This window comes from Melanostigma gelatinosum (genome assembly GCF_949748355.1).
Source record: "Melanostigma gelatinosum genome assembly, chromosome: 20".
In the NCBI taxonomy this organism is placed as follows: Eukaryota; Metazoa; Chordata; class Actinopteri; order Perciformes; family Zoarcidae; genus Melanostigma; species Melanostigma gelatinosum.
The window spans coordinates 10,415,085-10,432,150 of record NC_136653.1 but is presented as its reverse complement, the minus strand read 5'-3'; the positions used below and the strand labels follow the sequence as shown (position 1 = coordinate 10,432,150).

The 17,066-nt window shown below is 42.9% G+C and overlaps 1 protein-coding gene across 1 annotated transcript in view; it reads right to left on the bottom strand.

Moving 5' to 3' along the window:
* The window catches only part of ctnnd2a (catenin (cadherin-associated protein), delta 2a), a gene marked incomplete at both ends in the record, with an annotated part of 184,528 nt that overhangs the window by 114,955 nt on the left and 52,507 nt on the right, over positions 1-17,066 (bottom strand). Inside the window, 3 exons of the mRNA XM_079292530.1 lie at positions 4,027-4,199; positions 7,836-7,940; positions 8,503-8,537. Coding sequence (XP_079148656.1) covers positions 4,027-4,199; positions 7,836-7,940; positions 8,503-8,537 — 313 coding nt within the window. The remainder of the gene's footprint in view (positions 1-4,026; positions 4,200-7,835; positions 7,941-8,502; positions 8,538-17,066) is intronic.

Sequence of the window (17,066 nt, the reverse complement as noted above, 5' to 3'; positions counted from 1 at the left end):
GGAGAATGGAAAATTGGTGAAACGAGGAACAGGTCAAATACACAGTGAGCTGTGGTAGTTCCCCTATGTCGTCTTACATGTTCTTGACTCAGAAACATGCATACACTTTGTCGATGTGTTGTCTATATGTGGAAGCGCTTATAAAAGGGTACAGTATAGCATTCAACCTTGAGTTGTGGATACACCCTGATCTCAACACGCTATAAGTAAACCATGACGGAAGCTGTGGCTTAACCTGGCTTAACTACAAAGGATGGGCTGAATTTTACTCTCAAACCAAAAACTCTTGATGTAAATATACTGGCAGAATCCTGCCCTGCAACCGCAAAAATTCCCTCAATAAAATGCTTTAACACATGATGTGAGGTCGATGCTTGCTGAATCACAGGACCACTATTTCTTGACCACCCGATCCCACCTGCAGCAAAGTTAAAACCACCCACTCTAGCCACATTTGCGGGATCTATATCGTCTATTGCACATAGAGCTTCGACCTCAGTTGATGATTTACCCTAAAGCTGCGTTATTCCTAATGGCCAGCAGGGGGCGACTTCTCTGGTTGAAAAAAAGAAGTCTTCTAGTAAAGTTTCAATATTTGGTTGTACTTATCTCCACGCTATCTTGTTACTTCTGCAAAAAGCCAAGATGGCAACAGCCAACATGTCTAACTCGAGGCTTCAAATCGTTAATGAGTGACGTCATGGTGACTATGTCCACTTCTTGTATACAGTCTATGCTTGCACCATATTTTGCCCCATTTATCTCTTGTCTATTTTTCTAACTCTTCCTACTACTTCAGCTGCCCCTTTATAGAAAGCCAAGCCAACAATGCAGTTTCGGTCCTTGCCATTTATCAAGCAATGCTGTTCAGCTCCCAGCCATACATGAAGCAGTACAGTCCAGCTTCCAGCTTTTTAAACAATGCAGTTTAGCTCCTGGCTGTCAATCCAGCCTTGCAGCTCAGCGCCAGCTTCTCAGCAGCCAGTCAAATAATATTCTCTACTTTTCATCTTTTCTAGAGGACAGCTGGTGTTACCAAGACGTGTGACACATATGTAAACAGCATAACTCAAACTGCTGTAAATGCTGTAAAACACTGGCACATTTTAGTTGATACAATCCTCTCAGGCTAATGTCCTGCTTACTTAAGCTGGAAGTTTTTCGTTTTGCAAAGCGGTCATAATCTTAGGTCGCACAAATGGCTTCAGTTTAAAGTATCTTCTCCATCAGTACAGAGGCAGGCAAAACAAGCCTGTTCCACGATGGTCCTTTATCCTGGAATGATCTGAAGGCAAAGCTTAACCTCGAGACCCTTATCTCTTTCAATGATTTGTAACTTAGAATAATGGAAGAGGTCACGAGCTGCAGTTTCATCCATCAACAGAATTTAAAATTTCAAACAAACACATGGCTCAAATGCTGTCTGGTGAATGGACTGCATAATGTAATGTATTTTTCTTCGACCTATCGTTGCTGCTGGAACAACAGCTTATTAGACACAGTCTTTCAAAAATACTTAAGTATCTGAAATGTCAACGGAACCCATGATAAGTGCACATGAAAGTGTGATAAATAAACATTGTCACTTGATGTTTTTGTTTGAGAGCACATGGAAAAGGATTTTTTGTCAAATGTGTCTGGAAACAGTCAGAGATGAATATTACACGGTATTTGAGCTGCTATCCAGACGAGTGTGCGCCGTACAAATCGTCTATATAAGTCCCCTGTGATAGTTTAGTAGGTTATGAAGCCAAGTGAGAGATCTAAGGTCTGATGAGAGGCAGGCCACAAAGCTGAGTTTCAGGACCCATATTAATAGTTGATCTTACGTGATTGTGTTACAGAATGCATATGTGCTACAGTCATCGTGATGCAAAGTGAGACAGAAATGGACTTCTGACTGCTAAAGAGGTGAGCAATTAAATGAATAGATAAACAGATGGATGGGTGACTCACTGAGTAAATAAATGATGAGTATAGATGACTTGTTGGCTGAGTTCACTAATAAATAGAAAGCCTGACAGACTGTGTGAGGGAGAGCACTTTCTCCATCCCCTTCTATGTCATCCTGCAGTTCTGCTTCTCTTCCCCTCCAGTAAAACACTGGGATGTTTGAGGTGCCATGTATCCATGCATTATTAAAGCAGGTCCTCTCAGGGTTATAAATACCCCTCAGAAGAGTAGTAACCCTCTCCACTCTCCCTGAAACAGTCACTTGTGCAAACTTTTGTACACACGTGGAGTGCACCCCCTTGTGCATATGCCTGCAAGCACGCTCACGAAAAAACCTGCATGTGCTGCACATGCATGCGAACTGCACCTGTCTGTCAGCACTGGCTTGGGTAAAGCTATTCATGAGCAACAAGCCCCTTTGACAACACTGGCCCCATTACACTGACAAGCCCAAAACATCAGAAAGGAGGGTACGTACACACACACACACACACACACTAATGTTCACATAGACAGAGATGGTGAGCAGAGAGGACAGGGAGGGAAGACGGGGGGGGGGGGGACACTGAGGACGGGAACACTGCAATGCAAGGGGAACAGAGGACAAGAAATAATTCAGAATTCAGACGACAGACAATAAAAAGTCCCTTTGCCTTATCTGCCCATCCATCTAAAGCACATGCCTGTCGATCTGTTTTTTTTTAATCTTTCGGTGCTTGCCTCAAGTATCTCTTACTTATCAAGGGAAGGAATGGGAGCTCTCTCTGAAACCATCTCTTTAATGACTGTTGGGACTGTTGGGGGGGGGGGGGGGAGATGAATGAATGTGTTCACAAAGACAAATATCCCCTTCCTCTCCTTTCTCTTTCAAAGGACACAGGAACACGAGTACACAAACACACAAACAGCTTTTCACACACACACACACACACGGAAAATCGGGAACTAACACAACACAAAAAAAGCACCAATTCACGTCATCGACACCTTATTGAAAACATGCATAGGATCTTGCAAAGATATAACAAATGTATTCTAAGAGCTGTAACCCTTGTGAAATAATGCTCTGGTTTATAAATATTGACCTTAAATATTTCCTCTTACTTTCATCTCATAACCATCTATCACAAATGGATAATTTGCCCCAGACACTAGTTTTAATGAAGCACTGCAGCTGCTCACTGATTTCGCAGATATGTGCGTCTCTGTTTAAAAGTGCACATCTGTGTGTGTATTGCCAATGAAATATTAAGGACATGGAAATTGGAAATAATTGGCTCCTGTAGGCTGGAAGGTAATTAGGTGGGTTTTCTCTCTTCATCAGCACACTGCTGTGATTAATCTGTGACTTTATCTTCAGCTTTATTTTTCAAGTCCTTATAAACAAGAGACTTGCTGAGATTTCTCTGTGTGCATTTAATCATCTCCTCATTTTGGTCGATGAGCATCTGATTTCCCTCGAAACAGCTTTGAGGAATTTGTCTCACCCCGTGTCTAACCTCCTCCCGAATACAGACAAATATGCTATGGATTGCTTCAAAAGCCAGTTTCAGTGACTCCGCCACTTCAGTAAGGCGAACAAAAAGGGATTCTGCATAAATATGTACTTAAACACACTGAACAACTGGACCCAACTGTGATGTCAAACAAAATCCACGTTTGGTGAGAGCACTGAGAGTTGCATGCAGCTGGAGAAGCGCTATGCAAGATAAATGCAATAAGAAAGGGGGTAAAGGAAAAAGAAAGGCAATGTTCGCTCAGTGATGGAATACCAGAGGAGCTAGAAAATCAGCATATACAGTACATCGCAACTCTTTTTCTCGGTGCACAATGCAGCTGTCCATTTAAATAGTGGAGAAAACTCACTTCAGGTGAGTTACTTTCAGAGTCAAAGTCCTTAGACGCCTATGATTGAATTATCTAGCCATCAGTGTACTTTAAAGTTTTCTAAGAACAGACACTGACGTTTACACAAATGGACTGTGTTAGAATTCGTCATCATTGTCATCATCATCATCATCATCACACGTCCACGCATCCTCAGTAGCATCGATGTACAGCAGTGTTTCCTACCTGGTTGTAGCTGTGCACGGCTCCTCCAACCTGCCCGCTGCGCTGAGGAGTTGCTGCGGAGATGCTGCCGCTACGGGCGAGGGTCTGGTTGCTATGGTAGCTGGCAGAGTACTGGAGCGAAGCCTCCGGAGTGGAGTTGAGCTGCAAGGAACTCTGGGAAAGAAGAGCCGGTCCTACCGACAGAGAGAGTGAGAGAGAGAGAGAGAGAGAGAGAGAGCGAGAGAAGAGTTGTGTATGGTTGGGCAGTTGGTTGGGGTTGAGTTGAGTTTGTGCATGTGTGTGTATGTGCGTGTTTACGTGTGTGTGCGTGTCCATGTATAGTGAGAGAGTGAGTAGAGAGAGATTAAGAGTGAGAACGAGAGGGGGCGTGAAGGGGAGCGACCGAGAGGCGAAGAGTGAAATGGGGAAGAGAGAGAGAGCAGCAATTTTGAACAGATAGTGCAGCAGTGCAGCACTCCGTGAGTTGGAGATGGCATACATAATTTATTAGCAGAGGGAAAGAGAAACAGAGGAAAAGAGAGAATGGGAGGAGGAGGAGGAGGAGGAGGAGGAGCAGGGAGATGTGGAGGATGGGAGGAGGAGGGCTGAGAAGAAGAAAGTTGTAATAGATGGAACACCTAATAACTTGATTTGCTCCCTCCCCACACATGTTCATTTTTACCTCGTTCTGTCGACTTGAGCAAAACTTCACTTGACCCCTTGTCTAGAAGGAAGTTCTGGTTAAGAATGAATCACTTCACATTGTCTTATTTATTGTTGTTGTTTAGTAACCTTTGCAGGATATAAGAATATGGCTTCATAAATCTCATTGGCGGGACTACATTCAGTTCACCTTCTCATGCTGTGCACGCGAAGCGAATATTGATCGTTTGTAATATGAACCATCTCCCAGACCGTGTCTAGAGTGGTGAGTTTAACTGAAGGAAACAGTTTGAAGCCACTCGATAGCCGGTGGCGTTTGTGTGAGCCGTTATATAGGTTATCATTGCGTGTGTTTGTTTGTGCGGTTTTGTTGTGTTGAAGAGCAGTTAGGTCTGTGACCTGTTCACTCAGCGGTGTATACATATTTCATTATGTTGCTATTTTTACCCTCTCTGAATACAAATATGTTCAATTTGTGTAGCTGCAGTTGTGAAGTGTAAGGAAGTGAAAACTACGATGTCTCTGGTTTTTTTTTCATACTTTCCAAATTCCAGATTTCTAAATATCTAATATTTTAAGTCTACAATAAGTGTCTTTCCCAGAGCTCACTGGCATGTTAGTTTCTTTTTTCACCCAAAATAACAAAGACCCCCTCACTGTTATTATTCTCCCTTATCTCTTCGCTTGCTCTCTCTCTCTCTCTCTCTTCCCCCAGAATTCCTTTCTCCCTGTGAACCAAAATCATCTCCTCTGCTTCTTGCCGTCACAAAAGACTTGTCTTTCCTCATCGCAATTCATCCCTTGCTTTTTATGAATTATTAAACAGCACTTTGAGTTACGCAGACTGAGTGGGCGCTTCCGAACTCGTCATTGCTCGGCCTTGGTGTTTGTTACATTGTGTGCGCTGTGCGACAATAAAAAAACTGCGTGCGTCTTTTTCAGCGTTCAAACGTGTGACGCAAAGCGTGCTTGTGCCGATTGGACAGTCATGAGGCCGGTCGATGGGGAAATTGTTGTTGTATCCAGGAGCTCATGTGTTTCTGCATTGTGCACATGGAAGCGCTCGATGTGTGTTCACTGTTTGTGTGTGTGATTATGTGCGTACGAGTGAGAGGGTGAAATGAAAACCACTGTCACTCGTCACTGTTTGAGTCTCATAGAGTCTCCGTTCAGCAGCTCAGTCAAATTATGAGCATCATATTCTCATTCATCTCTATCTTTATCCTATATGTAATCGACATTTACCCACATACATTCCACACACAAACACACAAGGAGTTATACTTTTTTTTTGAAAGGTTTTAAGATACAACACACCAAGGGCCCACAGTCATTTCTTTGAGAAGGTTGTGGCTCTGAGCATTTATTTATGTGTGTTTGTGCGGCTCTGTTGTGACATCTTACCAACGACAGCATCAGCTGAAGGCAAAAAGCCTCCCCGTTTTGTGCCACCTTTCACTGAAGACAGTGACATGTCACTATTCTGTGTATTTACCACTAAGCTATTTGCAGCGCTACCATTTTGGGGGGAAAAAAATCACATTCACACCCAAATAGCTTAGCTGAATTTATCTGCGCCCACACATTGTGATGTTTTTGGTGGAAAGCCATTTGCAAAATGGGGAAAAACAGCTGGATATGGAGCACCCACCATGAGAGTGCTCACAACGATAGCGCCATCTATTTGGACTTGGATAAAGCAGAGACAGAATCAAAGTATCTGACACGTCTCCCCACTGTTTTGTTAACATTCAAACTGTTTCTTACCAAAAGGAGCAACAGTAATCTTGAGGTAAATATTCCTGTCCAGCGATTGTGCAATCCTCCTCACGCAACTCGTGATCTGTGCGCTCTGTATAAGCAGATGCATGTGCTATATAGTGTGTATACCATATGTAGGTGCTCCATACTGGCCAATTCTGATAGCAGTATATTATGTGAGTACACTCTTCAAGTAGAAATGGCCTGAGCTGGTTCTTAAAATGCCATCCATTACAGCCATGTAAAAAGGTCACCAGACAATAAGTGAAATGGGAATGCAGTGTTCCAAAACCAATGACCTGCAAAGAAAATACCAAGCACATTTAGCAGGTCTCATACACGGGCTTGCCCTTCAATCCCTGTTTGAATTGGTTTATCAGAATACAAGAGCTTGGAGCTGGACGGTTGTTGGTACATATCCAGGAGCAGCACGGTGTGTTACTGTGGCCTGGCCGTGATGCGTTTGCCTCCACATCAAAAGGTGCAGTGACATTTTTATCCGCCCATAGAAGAACACGTGTAGTTATGAATTAGGCCTCAAAGTCCCTGCTTTTGGAGTTAACCTCTCAGTGACAAACTACAAAGCTGAACTCTTACCCTGTGAGGAAATGCTCTGCTCTAAATTTGTATGTGTGAAGAATATATTCACATTTTGGAATACTTACTTAATCAAACTATAATGTCTAAATCTGGAGCAAAATCCTCCCTGGACTCAACTTGCTTATTGTAGGTAGAAATGAAATCTGAGTGAGAACTCAATATTAACACAGGGAATTGCTGCACTTAGGCCAGATATATAATGACCGAAGGGACTAATAAGAGGACATTTTCTCATTTCCTTTCAGGAAAACAAAAATAATTACAAAACAATACACGCCATAATCCTTCCGTAGTTAAACCAACCACAGGCACTGGTTTTATTAAGATTGCCTGGATGTTCCTTCCCCCATAGTCACTCGTTTTAAGAAGAGACTGCGCAAGACAATTAGGAATGATATTTATCCTTTATTTATTCCTTTTGAGCCGGTGAAAGGGTTGTTTACCCCTTTCTGAAGTGCCCGCTAGAGTTGAGCCGAGTCGACCTTGATTTTGATCTATAATATGTTAACAAAGAAAATAACTAATTCCCTCGCTACAAATCAAATCCTCAACATGTGACTCAACATCAACATTTGAAAGTAAAATGAAATTCTGTTCGTACCCTTAATGTTCATAGAATGAAATTGTATTTCGTTGAGCTGGTCTGAGTCAAGTCAATACCACGAAATGGATTGAAATAGTTGTAATCTTAATCGACACTTTTTATAATTAAGTTTATATCCTCCTTGCCCGACGCAAACACACACACACACACACACACACACACACACACACACACACACAATGATGCTGATGAAGACACTTACGTTCTCCACTGTCGAGTATTCCTGATTCCTGGAGGGAGCGAATGCAGGAATCTACCAACTCCAAACCAGTGGTCAACTCGTCCTCGATATCCTTTTGTCCATCGCCTGCTAAGGGGAAAAGAGGATGAGGATGTCAGCAGAAGATGAATGAGGAAAAACAGGCACAGAGTGTTTCCTTTTGGTCTGGAATTATGCAGATGAACACTGGCTATAAAATCCAACAGTGGTTTTGCTCTGGCACCACTTTCACATTGAGATACGTATTTGAGAGTGTGATTATGTGTGTTGCAAATCATCTTTTAATCTTTGAGGTATGTTGATAGGTGCTGCTGCCCATACATTACTGGGCCACGGGTGTAAATTCAAGATGTTCCTTCACACACAATTGTCCTAGTCTGTCAATCTGACACGAGGCGGACCAGGCCTTGTTGGTGTCGGGGCAATAAATCTAACCCTGAACTCAAGATGTGTGGCAAACATAAAACTCTAGATATTCTTTGTGCGCTTGTACGTGGGACCAGTCTGAAATTTAAGTTCGACAACAGCAGTGGAGTCAGATCTTGCAGCTTTTGCGCAGTATGAGCATGTGTGTGTGTGTGTGTGTGTGTGTGTTTGTACAAACATTCATAGGTAGGGGTAGGGTTAGGTTTAGGTTCGGTAAATTTACCTTGAGCGTTCCAGCGAAACTGCTCATCTGCTGAACTGCAAAAGAAGGATGTAGTTAGTAACAAGAAGAAAAGAGAACATTGAATGTACTGACATTCCAAAATGAGACGTTCTCAATGTTGAATGTCAATATCTTTATATTTGTAAAATATGTAAATCATACACTGCCAACATAAACAACTAATGTGCTGAAAGGAACTGCCAATGGCCTACATTGTTTTTATATTCAATTCTGCTGAAGTATGAAAAAACAAACAGAGTAATGAATAAATAAAGACTCACTTCTAAATGTCATTTCATTTGTTAGACAGCAACAGTTCAATTATGTATAACTTCTTTTACAAATCTAACATTTTACAAAATGAGGCCCTGTGAATTAAGGTTACAGGCCTTTTTATAAATGGATAGAGTTGTATACACTATACACAACTACACAAAGACACACACACACACACACATGGACACACATGGCAAACGAGACTTCGTTCACATTCTCTTGCTGGCTGTCATTTGATCGGTGATTGATGGGGGGTTGAACAGGGAGAAAACGACAAAGAGGAAGTAGAAGGAAACAGACAGGCAGAAAGAGAAAGTCAGAGATGAGTATTGAGCCGCCTGCAGTGTGATCAATGCAGACACGGACAGACTAACTGATACATATAGACTCTTTCATCTGACTTCATCCACACCATTAGACGGGCTGTCTGCACTAGTTGGCTTGTGTCTGCGTTTGTCCCATTTACACTGCTTGGTATTCCATATGCCCTACTTTCTAATTGCAGGTCTCTGTGCGTGTGTACCTTGGGTGTTATTGTTCAATTTGTGTCTAAAGTGCTTGTGTGCCTTCATGTGTGTACAAGCCTGTTGAGGTATATGAGAATGAGTGAATGCATTAGCATGTGTTTATCTGTCTATTTGTCTTGTTAGCAGAGATGGCAGTGGCCTTTTCAGAGATGGGCATGTTCTAAACAAGTTTCATATTGATTTTAAAGCAGGCTGTGGTTCATCTCTGCCATGGAGACGTAACTTTGTTACTTGAATTTAGTCGAAATATATGTTTCGTTCAATGATGTTTCATATTCAGCCAGCCTGTTACACAGTTTGGCCGGCGACTGCCCTTGCGGAACCTCAGGACCTGTGCCATTGGCAGGACAGCTGGTTCCAAAGCGTGACGACCATACCAGAGGTCAGAGTTGGTGAGGACTGAACGGATGGATGCTTCAGCAGCGCTTAAGAGCCACTGACCCAAGGTCCCAAAGTGGCTCCATATGGGGTTTTAGATATAAACAAAAGAGAGAAAGCAGCAGCTTTATACTGTCTATTGGAATAGGAATCAATATTAACGGGGAGCCTAGAGTTAATAGCTGTGTGTGTCTTGCATTTTCATCTTGCCCTCAGGATGCAGCTTGTCCTGTGAAAGTAATTATCATGTTGCTGCTCATCACTGTGTTGTACTTGTGCCGCCCTAAAGACGGGACGGGCAGGAATGCAGGAAAAGTCTGACCTTTTTACCTGCATGCCCACCCGCTTACTCTAAATTGTATCACTTGATTAGCGCTCTGCACGTTTGCTTTTATTTCAGGGATTTTCGTAACCAAAAGAATGCAATCAGAATGAGTCACTGTAGAATGTGCGTAATAAAGCCAATGGACACGTTTCCTCATTTGACTACATTCAAAGGAACACTGTTTGATCAATTACTCTCCTGAGACTGACTTTGAATGATATAAGAAAGGATAATTTGCAAACAAAAATGAAAACTTTGGGATATTACAGCTTACAAGGCAAATGTAAAACTGTCATTGTTAGGGCAGCAACAGTCTGAAGGATTAACACAGGGTTGTGACCAAACAGGCCATTGGTTCAAACGCCTGGACCGGCAGAGAAAATTAAAAGAAGGCAATTAAACCCCAGTTGCTTCTCTGTGGTGAATACTATAAAAGTGTGGTTGCACTGTGTAGCTTCCCCTTTGTGAATTTGTTTGACTGTCTGAATATGAATTAGGATTCTGCTCAACAATTCTTGCTCGACAGAAAATTGTCAAAATAAATACTCACAAGGCTGAGCTTTTCTGCTGTGGGATAGCAAGTTCTCTGCCACGGGCCAGGCACAGTTTCTCTATTACAGATTGAACTCTGCCTGTTTGTGTTTCACTATGATTCTGATTCTGTCAAAAGCAAAAAAAACAAAAAAACACCATCATCTTCAAGCTGCCATCAGTGTCATTGGCTGGTTTTACACTTTGTTAAAGTGTACTTGATTCGGGAGAGAAAGCGAGGCGAGAGAGAGAAAGAAGACTTTGCATGAGAGAGCTGACAGACAGGAGAAAGAGACCTAATAAGCATTATTCCACAACGCTGCACACTCTCGCCTGCAATGCCACAGCAGCGGCGAGGCAGGGCCTCTCTTTTTAACAGTGATCCTGTATTAAAGAGACATTCCGAAGTCACTACTCCCCTCTCAACTGCCACACAGCTTAAATCAACAGACAGCGTCCTCTGCCGTACCCACACAATCTATTTCGCATTCACAAACATACAGACTGGAAGATAAATATGGTTTACTCCAATAGTCCCAACTTGTGCATTGGTGTGTGTGTGTGTTTGTTTCGCATGGGAATGTGGAGTATAACTGCTCAAAGTATAACCGCTATCAAAAATAAGACGTAAACACAAACAAACAAACTCTCTGGTGGTATGGTAGCCTTGTGGTGACAGAAATACTTTTATTTACCAATTAGAGATCAACTACAGTACAGTAATGTGTGTGAGTGTGTGTGAGTGTGTGTGTGTGTGTGTGTGTGTGTGTGTGTGTGTGTGTGTGTGTGTGCGTGTGTGTGTGTGTGTGTGTGTGCGCGCGTGTGTGTAAATACATGCACTTAATACGGCTATGTTGTGTTTATTCTTTTTTGCCAAAAGCAAAAAAAAAGAGTACAAAACTGACAGTTGAGTTTTGAATTGTAAGTACACCAATAACAAACAGGTAAACATGTTGTTCATGTGTGTGAAGTTAAAGTACGTAGCCATCCAGAGAGGAATCACAGCAGCAACATCCTTCATGACTCATTAGTCCGAAGCTTAGAGAGCATTACTCTGAAAGAGTTTCACACTGCCACACACGGTTCTGCTGAACTCCTCCAGCAGCCTCACCCAGATAGAAGCACTTAAGAACACTTGCCCGTCCTGATAAGGCTGTATGGATGCTTGCTCTGACTTTCTCTTTCTACCTGTCTGTTTCCTTCTACTTCCTCTTTGTCGTTTTCTCCCTGTTCAACCCCCGTCCTGATAAGGCTGTCAGTGTGGCTGTGTATGTACGCTACACACTTCACAGAACACTAGACTGATACACACGTTCTACAGGTACGGCACGCAGCTGCAAACTCTGCACAGAGCAACTGTGACTGGCCTTTTGGTTGCTTGTACATGCACACACATGCACACACACACGCACGCACACACACTGACATATATGTACAGAAATTGTAAATACATACACACTGAACAGATACACAGATGGCGTGCAGTCCTGCGCTATTTTATTATTGCACGCGCTAAAGCAAGAACCTAATAGACGATGATGCCCCATCTGACATTTACCAATGCCTCAGGAAGAAGTTGCCCGAAATACATCCTGGCGCTCCCAAAACCAAATCCTTAAAGGCATGAATTCATATTTTGTCATCGTATGGAACAAGGGATGTTAATTCATTTAAATAGCATGTGATTACCTGGCAAGTATAAGATAGGTAGGAAAAGAGACAATGGGCCAGCAAAAGCCTGTCTGATTTAATACAGCACAAACTCTCTGCTAACGCCCTGCTGAGAGGGGCAGAGACGAATGAAGCCAAATTCACCTGAATGAGACAGACCTCTTCCACTTTTCAGGATTTTCAACTCATTGGACATGGCTCTCCAGCGGAGGAGTGATCCCCCTCCTCACTGGATTACCCTGTTTTCCGACCTTTGCGAATTATTTATTGTTGTACGGGCAACTGCTGTTCATCATGGCTGAAATAAACCTGAATAATAAAAAGAAATTGAAGCGAAACAAGGGTCATTACAAAGCAGTCCGGCCTATTTAATAGACCTTTTTCATTCGGCTGTAAAGCTACTAATTAGCTTACAATGATGCTCTCATTCCAAGCTATATATATATATATATATATACAGAGAGAGAGAGAGAGAGAGAGAGACGGGGTCCAGCACCAATTAACTCATGCACTTTCCAGCAGCTGCATTTGATGAATCGCAAATAAATTGCTAAAAAACAAACAAAGCTAAATTATACCCGATGGCCTCTGCCTAATTGTGGATTCATTGTTCAATTCAATGTTTGTTTAATAGATGGTGTGTTAGATAATAAAATGAAGTCTTGGTTTACGGAATACCTAAAGCAATCATGCGTATATGTATATTCTGCTCTTATACTCCTGTTGTATGACCGACAGTACAGACACAATGCTGAGAACCATCTTACGGACATTCAAAACATGTTGATGCAGAAATCTAGGAACTGCACACAGGTTCAACGATTATCAAACATATCAGCATTTCAACGATTGTTTTACTCAATATACTATAGATCTTTGTTCTTTCATCCAATTTGCACTTTGCTGAGCATGACACACTGAAATATTTCCAGTCGGGTTCACGAGCTGACTGTTCACAAGCAACCAAGCAAAACAGTCGTATTCAGCATTCACACGTCCACTGACCTATTGACTGCCTTGCTTACAAAGAGAATATCTTCAAATCTAGAGTGAAGGGCGGTCTGAAGACATGCAACTGAAGTACAGTATTGGACAATGCAGAACCAGAGAACCGATGCGGTGTTTCAGGAGCTTCCATGTGACATGGCGGACTCTTTTCACTTTAATGCTTGGAGGTGCCTCGGGAACCACTCAATCTATTTTGTAGATCTGTCTGTTGTACAGACACTTATCTACCCACGAGTGGTTGTCATAACGACAGTTTTGTACTTCATCATCGTCAGCATGGCAGTGTGACACTATAACTGTAATCTGTCAATCAAGGCAGAGGAGTGGGCTTTTATGTTGTGCACAGGATATGTGTGTGTGCAGGGGCGGACTGGCCATCGGGGATACCGGGGGAATCCCCGGTAGGCCGACGGGGTTTGGGCCGGTCTCTGACATCGCCGGCCCGACTATATTATATGCTTCACAGAACACGTTCAATTGACTCTAATACCGAAAGTCAATAATCAGTGAAAACTGCATCAACAGTATAGACTGACATTATACTACTCCTCGCGATCTGAGGACGCCATAGCACGGCTGGACACTACGGTGCTTTTAAAAACTTTCTCCATTACCGTGCGCTCGTGCCGGGCGACGGTCGGGGCGGGGCCGCGGAGGTGCGAATGGCCGCCGTAGACCGGCGAAATACAGGGGCGGCTCGACTGTCACGGCGTCCATGAATCGAGAAGGACTTCTTACTGGAACTGAAACGATGTACTGGGATTAAATTCTTTGTCAACAAAGAATTTGGTAAGTGACAAACTGCATTTTTTTTTTTACATCTGCAGTAACGTTTTTATGAATAATATTTGATGGCTCGTGCTCTTGTGTGGTGGAATGCGTGGATCCGCTGCAGGTCTGCTGGATTGATGTGCTTTGTTGTCATATGAATATATGTGACTGGTTCTTATGACTTTGTGGCTGTCATTGTGTTAATTACGTTGATTTGACTATGCGAGTTACAAAGCGAGCTCAAACGTCTGGCACGACAGTGGGATAGGCTGAAGGCATCAGTATTTGAGGAGTACACAACCAAGACAACAGAACCCGGCCGGAGGATGCTGAAGATGAGGCTGAAGATGAGGCAGAGATGGTTTACAAAAAGTGCTCATCTTGCAAGGACTGTCCAATCTGTTGCTACCGAGTTCTGAAGCAGTACAACCTCCTGACAGATGCATACCACATCATAGGCCTTGCATACAGGTTCCTGATGACCCTCTCTGTCACACAGGTAGCATGCGAGCGAAGCTTTTCGACGCTGAAATATATCAAAAACAGGCTCAGGAGCTCGCTCTCTCAACAGCACCTGGAGGCTTTTATGTTGATGGCTACTCAGACAGATGTTTTGCAGATGCTGGACAGTGAGAAAATCATAGACGGTGTTGCAGAAAAGAGTGAGCTGCTGCAAAAACCGTGCATTGAGTGGGCCGGTCTGACAGTAACTCCCGGGCCACTTTTTCCCCCCAGTCCGCCCCTGTGTGTGTGTGTGTGTGTGTGTGTGTGTGTGTGTGTGTGTGTGTGTGTGTGTGTGTGTGTGTGTGTGTGTGTGTGGTGGGTGGGTGTGTTTGAGATAGAGATTTGAAATGGGCTTTGTGTTGGGAGAGTGGGCGAAATGACAATGTGACTGAACAGAATGAAATCAACACAAAACTACATCACACACAAGACGAACACAAAAATGTGTCACGGCATTGTGGCTGAAAAGCGTTTGTTTATGTACGTCTACGTTGGCCATATACATGCATGCGTCTCTCTGGACACGTGTGTGCATGTACATACCCATGTGTGAGCGCTCTGATACTCTATTCAGAGAGCAGTCTATTGTGCTCACAACAAGGCCGAGGACAAACGTTTGTGGATATGACAGCTGAGTGACGGTTCAACAGTCGGGCTGGAAGAGAATTGTCTCGTCAAAGCGTTCACTGAATTGATTTTTAAAACTTGACTACTGACAGCTGTGACAAAAAAAACCCATATTCCAAAAAAAAGACAAAGACAAAACAATGCACCGTGGTATTGACAAGTTCAATGGCGACATTTCAACTCTCTGCAGCGTTCTCCTCTCCCAGCTCCTTTCAGGTCCTGTGCACTGTTGTGCAGATGTTTAGCCTACAATCTGTAGCAGACGCGTGTGTGTGCGGTAGAAATACAACCAGATGGACCAACTCCATTATCATCCAGCTTTATTCTCATGCAGGGCGCACATACATACAAAACACACACACAAATGTCTCTGCTACTTATCTAGTGTCTGGTGTTTTATAGAACAGAAAATTAACAAACGGTTTTATGTTCAAGGTTTACAGAGCATGCCAACGATTGATTGTTTGGTTTTGAAACATTGCCAAGAAGACAATGAAAACCCTGATCTGTCAAACAAAGATTGGACGTCCGCTGTAACTCCTGCAGAGGGACTTCGGTGAGTATCCTCAACAGAGGACTTCTCTGTTTCTTTCACAAAGGGGATCATTTTTCATGAATCTTCATACAATTCAAACAATTTGCAGCAACTGAAACATTTTAGAAAGCCCCTTGTTCGATGGGGTACACACAATGCACGCGCTTACTCTGCAATATCTGACTGCGCAGGGCCACGTATGCATGCTTCTCAAGTGTGTATGAGTGTGTCTGCATGCACGCAGTCTGAAACGCACATTCATATCGTTACTTGTGTGTGTGTGTGTGTGTGTGTGTGTGTGTGTGTGTGTGTGTGTGTACACATGCACAAAATGTGGGTTTCCACTCTGAGCAGCACCTGCTGGTTGCACTATAGCAACTCAGGAACATCTGCTGCGTGTGTCTAAATCACCACGCTATTATAATTATTATGATAGGTGGGATATCGCAGTTTTGCACCGGCACAGATAATGACAGAATACCTCCATGCATAATTCACCAGGGACTGGAGGCCTGACACTGGGTGTGCCCTGTATTATTGTACTCCACGCAGACAGCGACTGTCTAATATTTATACTCATCTAAAATGGCTCACTGCAGCAAGACTGTTATGGCATGGTATTGAACTGGAGATTAAAAGCTCTGCTGCACACATTATGAAATGTCAGAAAAAAAAGTTTCGCTTTTGGCAGATTATTGAACAATAGAATAAAAGCTGTAATGTCTACTCATTGAGCTATACAGAAAGTTGATTTTGACATATTAGTCCTATTCATAATGGCATACGCTTGAAGCTCATATTAAAGTATTCCAACCTTTGCTTCACCTTTGATACAATGAGTACACCATTACGTAAGAGCTGGTTCGTGGTGTTTGTACATTCTACTTTTGTTTTAATAAGCAGTGTTCCGTTTGCTTTTAAAATCATGCAGAGACCCAGGAGCCCTATGAGGGAAAATGTATTACATGCATGTGCACAGCAGGCAGTTTAGTGAGTTAATCAAGACACATACTGTACAGTACCGTAGTAAGTAAAGCAATCAATTACAAGCTGCCGGCTGATACATTGAGCATCCATATACCAGGAATAGATGGCTTTAACTCCCATACCTTGCCTTGTTCAACAGGTTTTGAATTTTATATATGTAAAGCAACAATAACAATTCAACAAATCCATCTACAATATGAAATGAAAGCCATGCACGGCCTCCTTGACTGAACCATAGTCACATGCGACAAAGTAGCCGTGATATTAGCATAACAGTCGCAATTTACAAATGAATATTAATACCACAGGCTGCTAAGTACACCAGCAAATTAAAGGCGAAAGGACAAATGCTGTATCAGCACGCTGCTGGCCCGCAAAAACTCAGAAAACAGTAGCTCCCCGACAACAAAGCAACAGTGGCTCG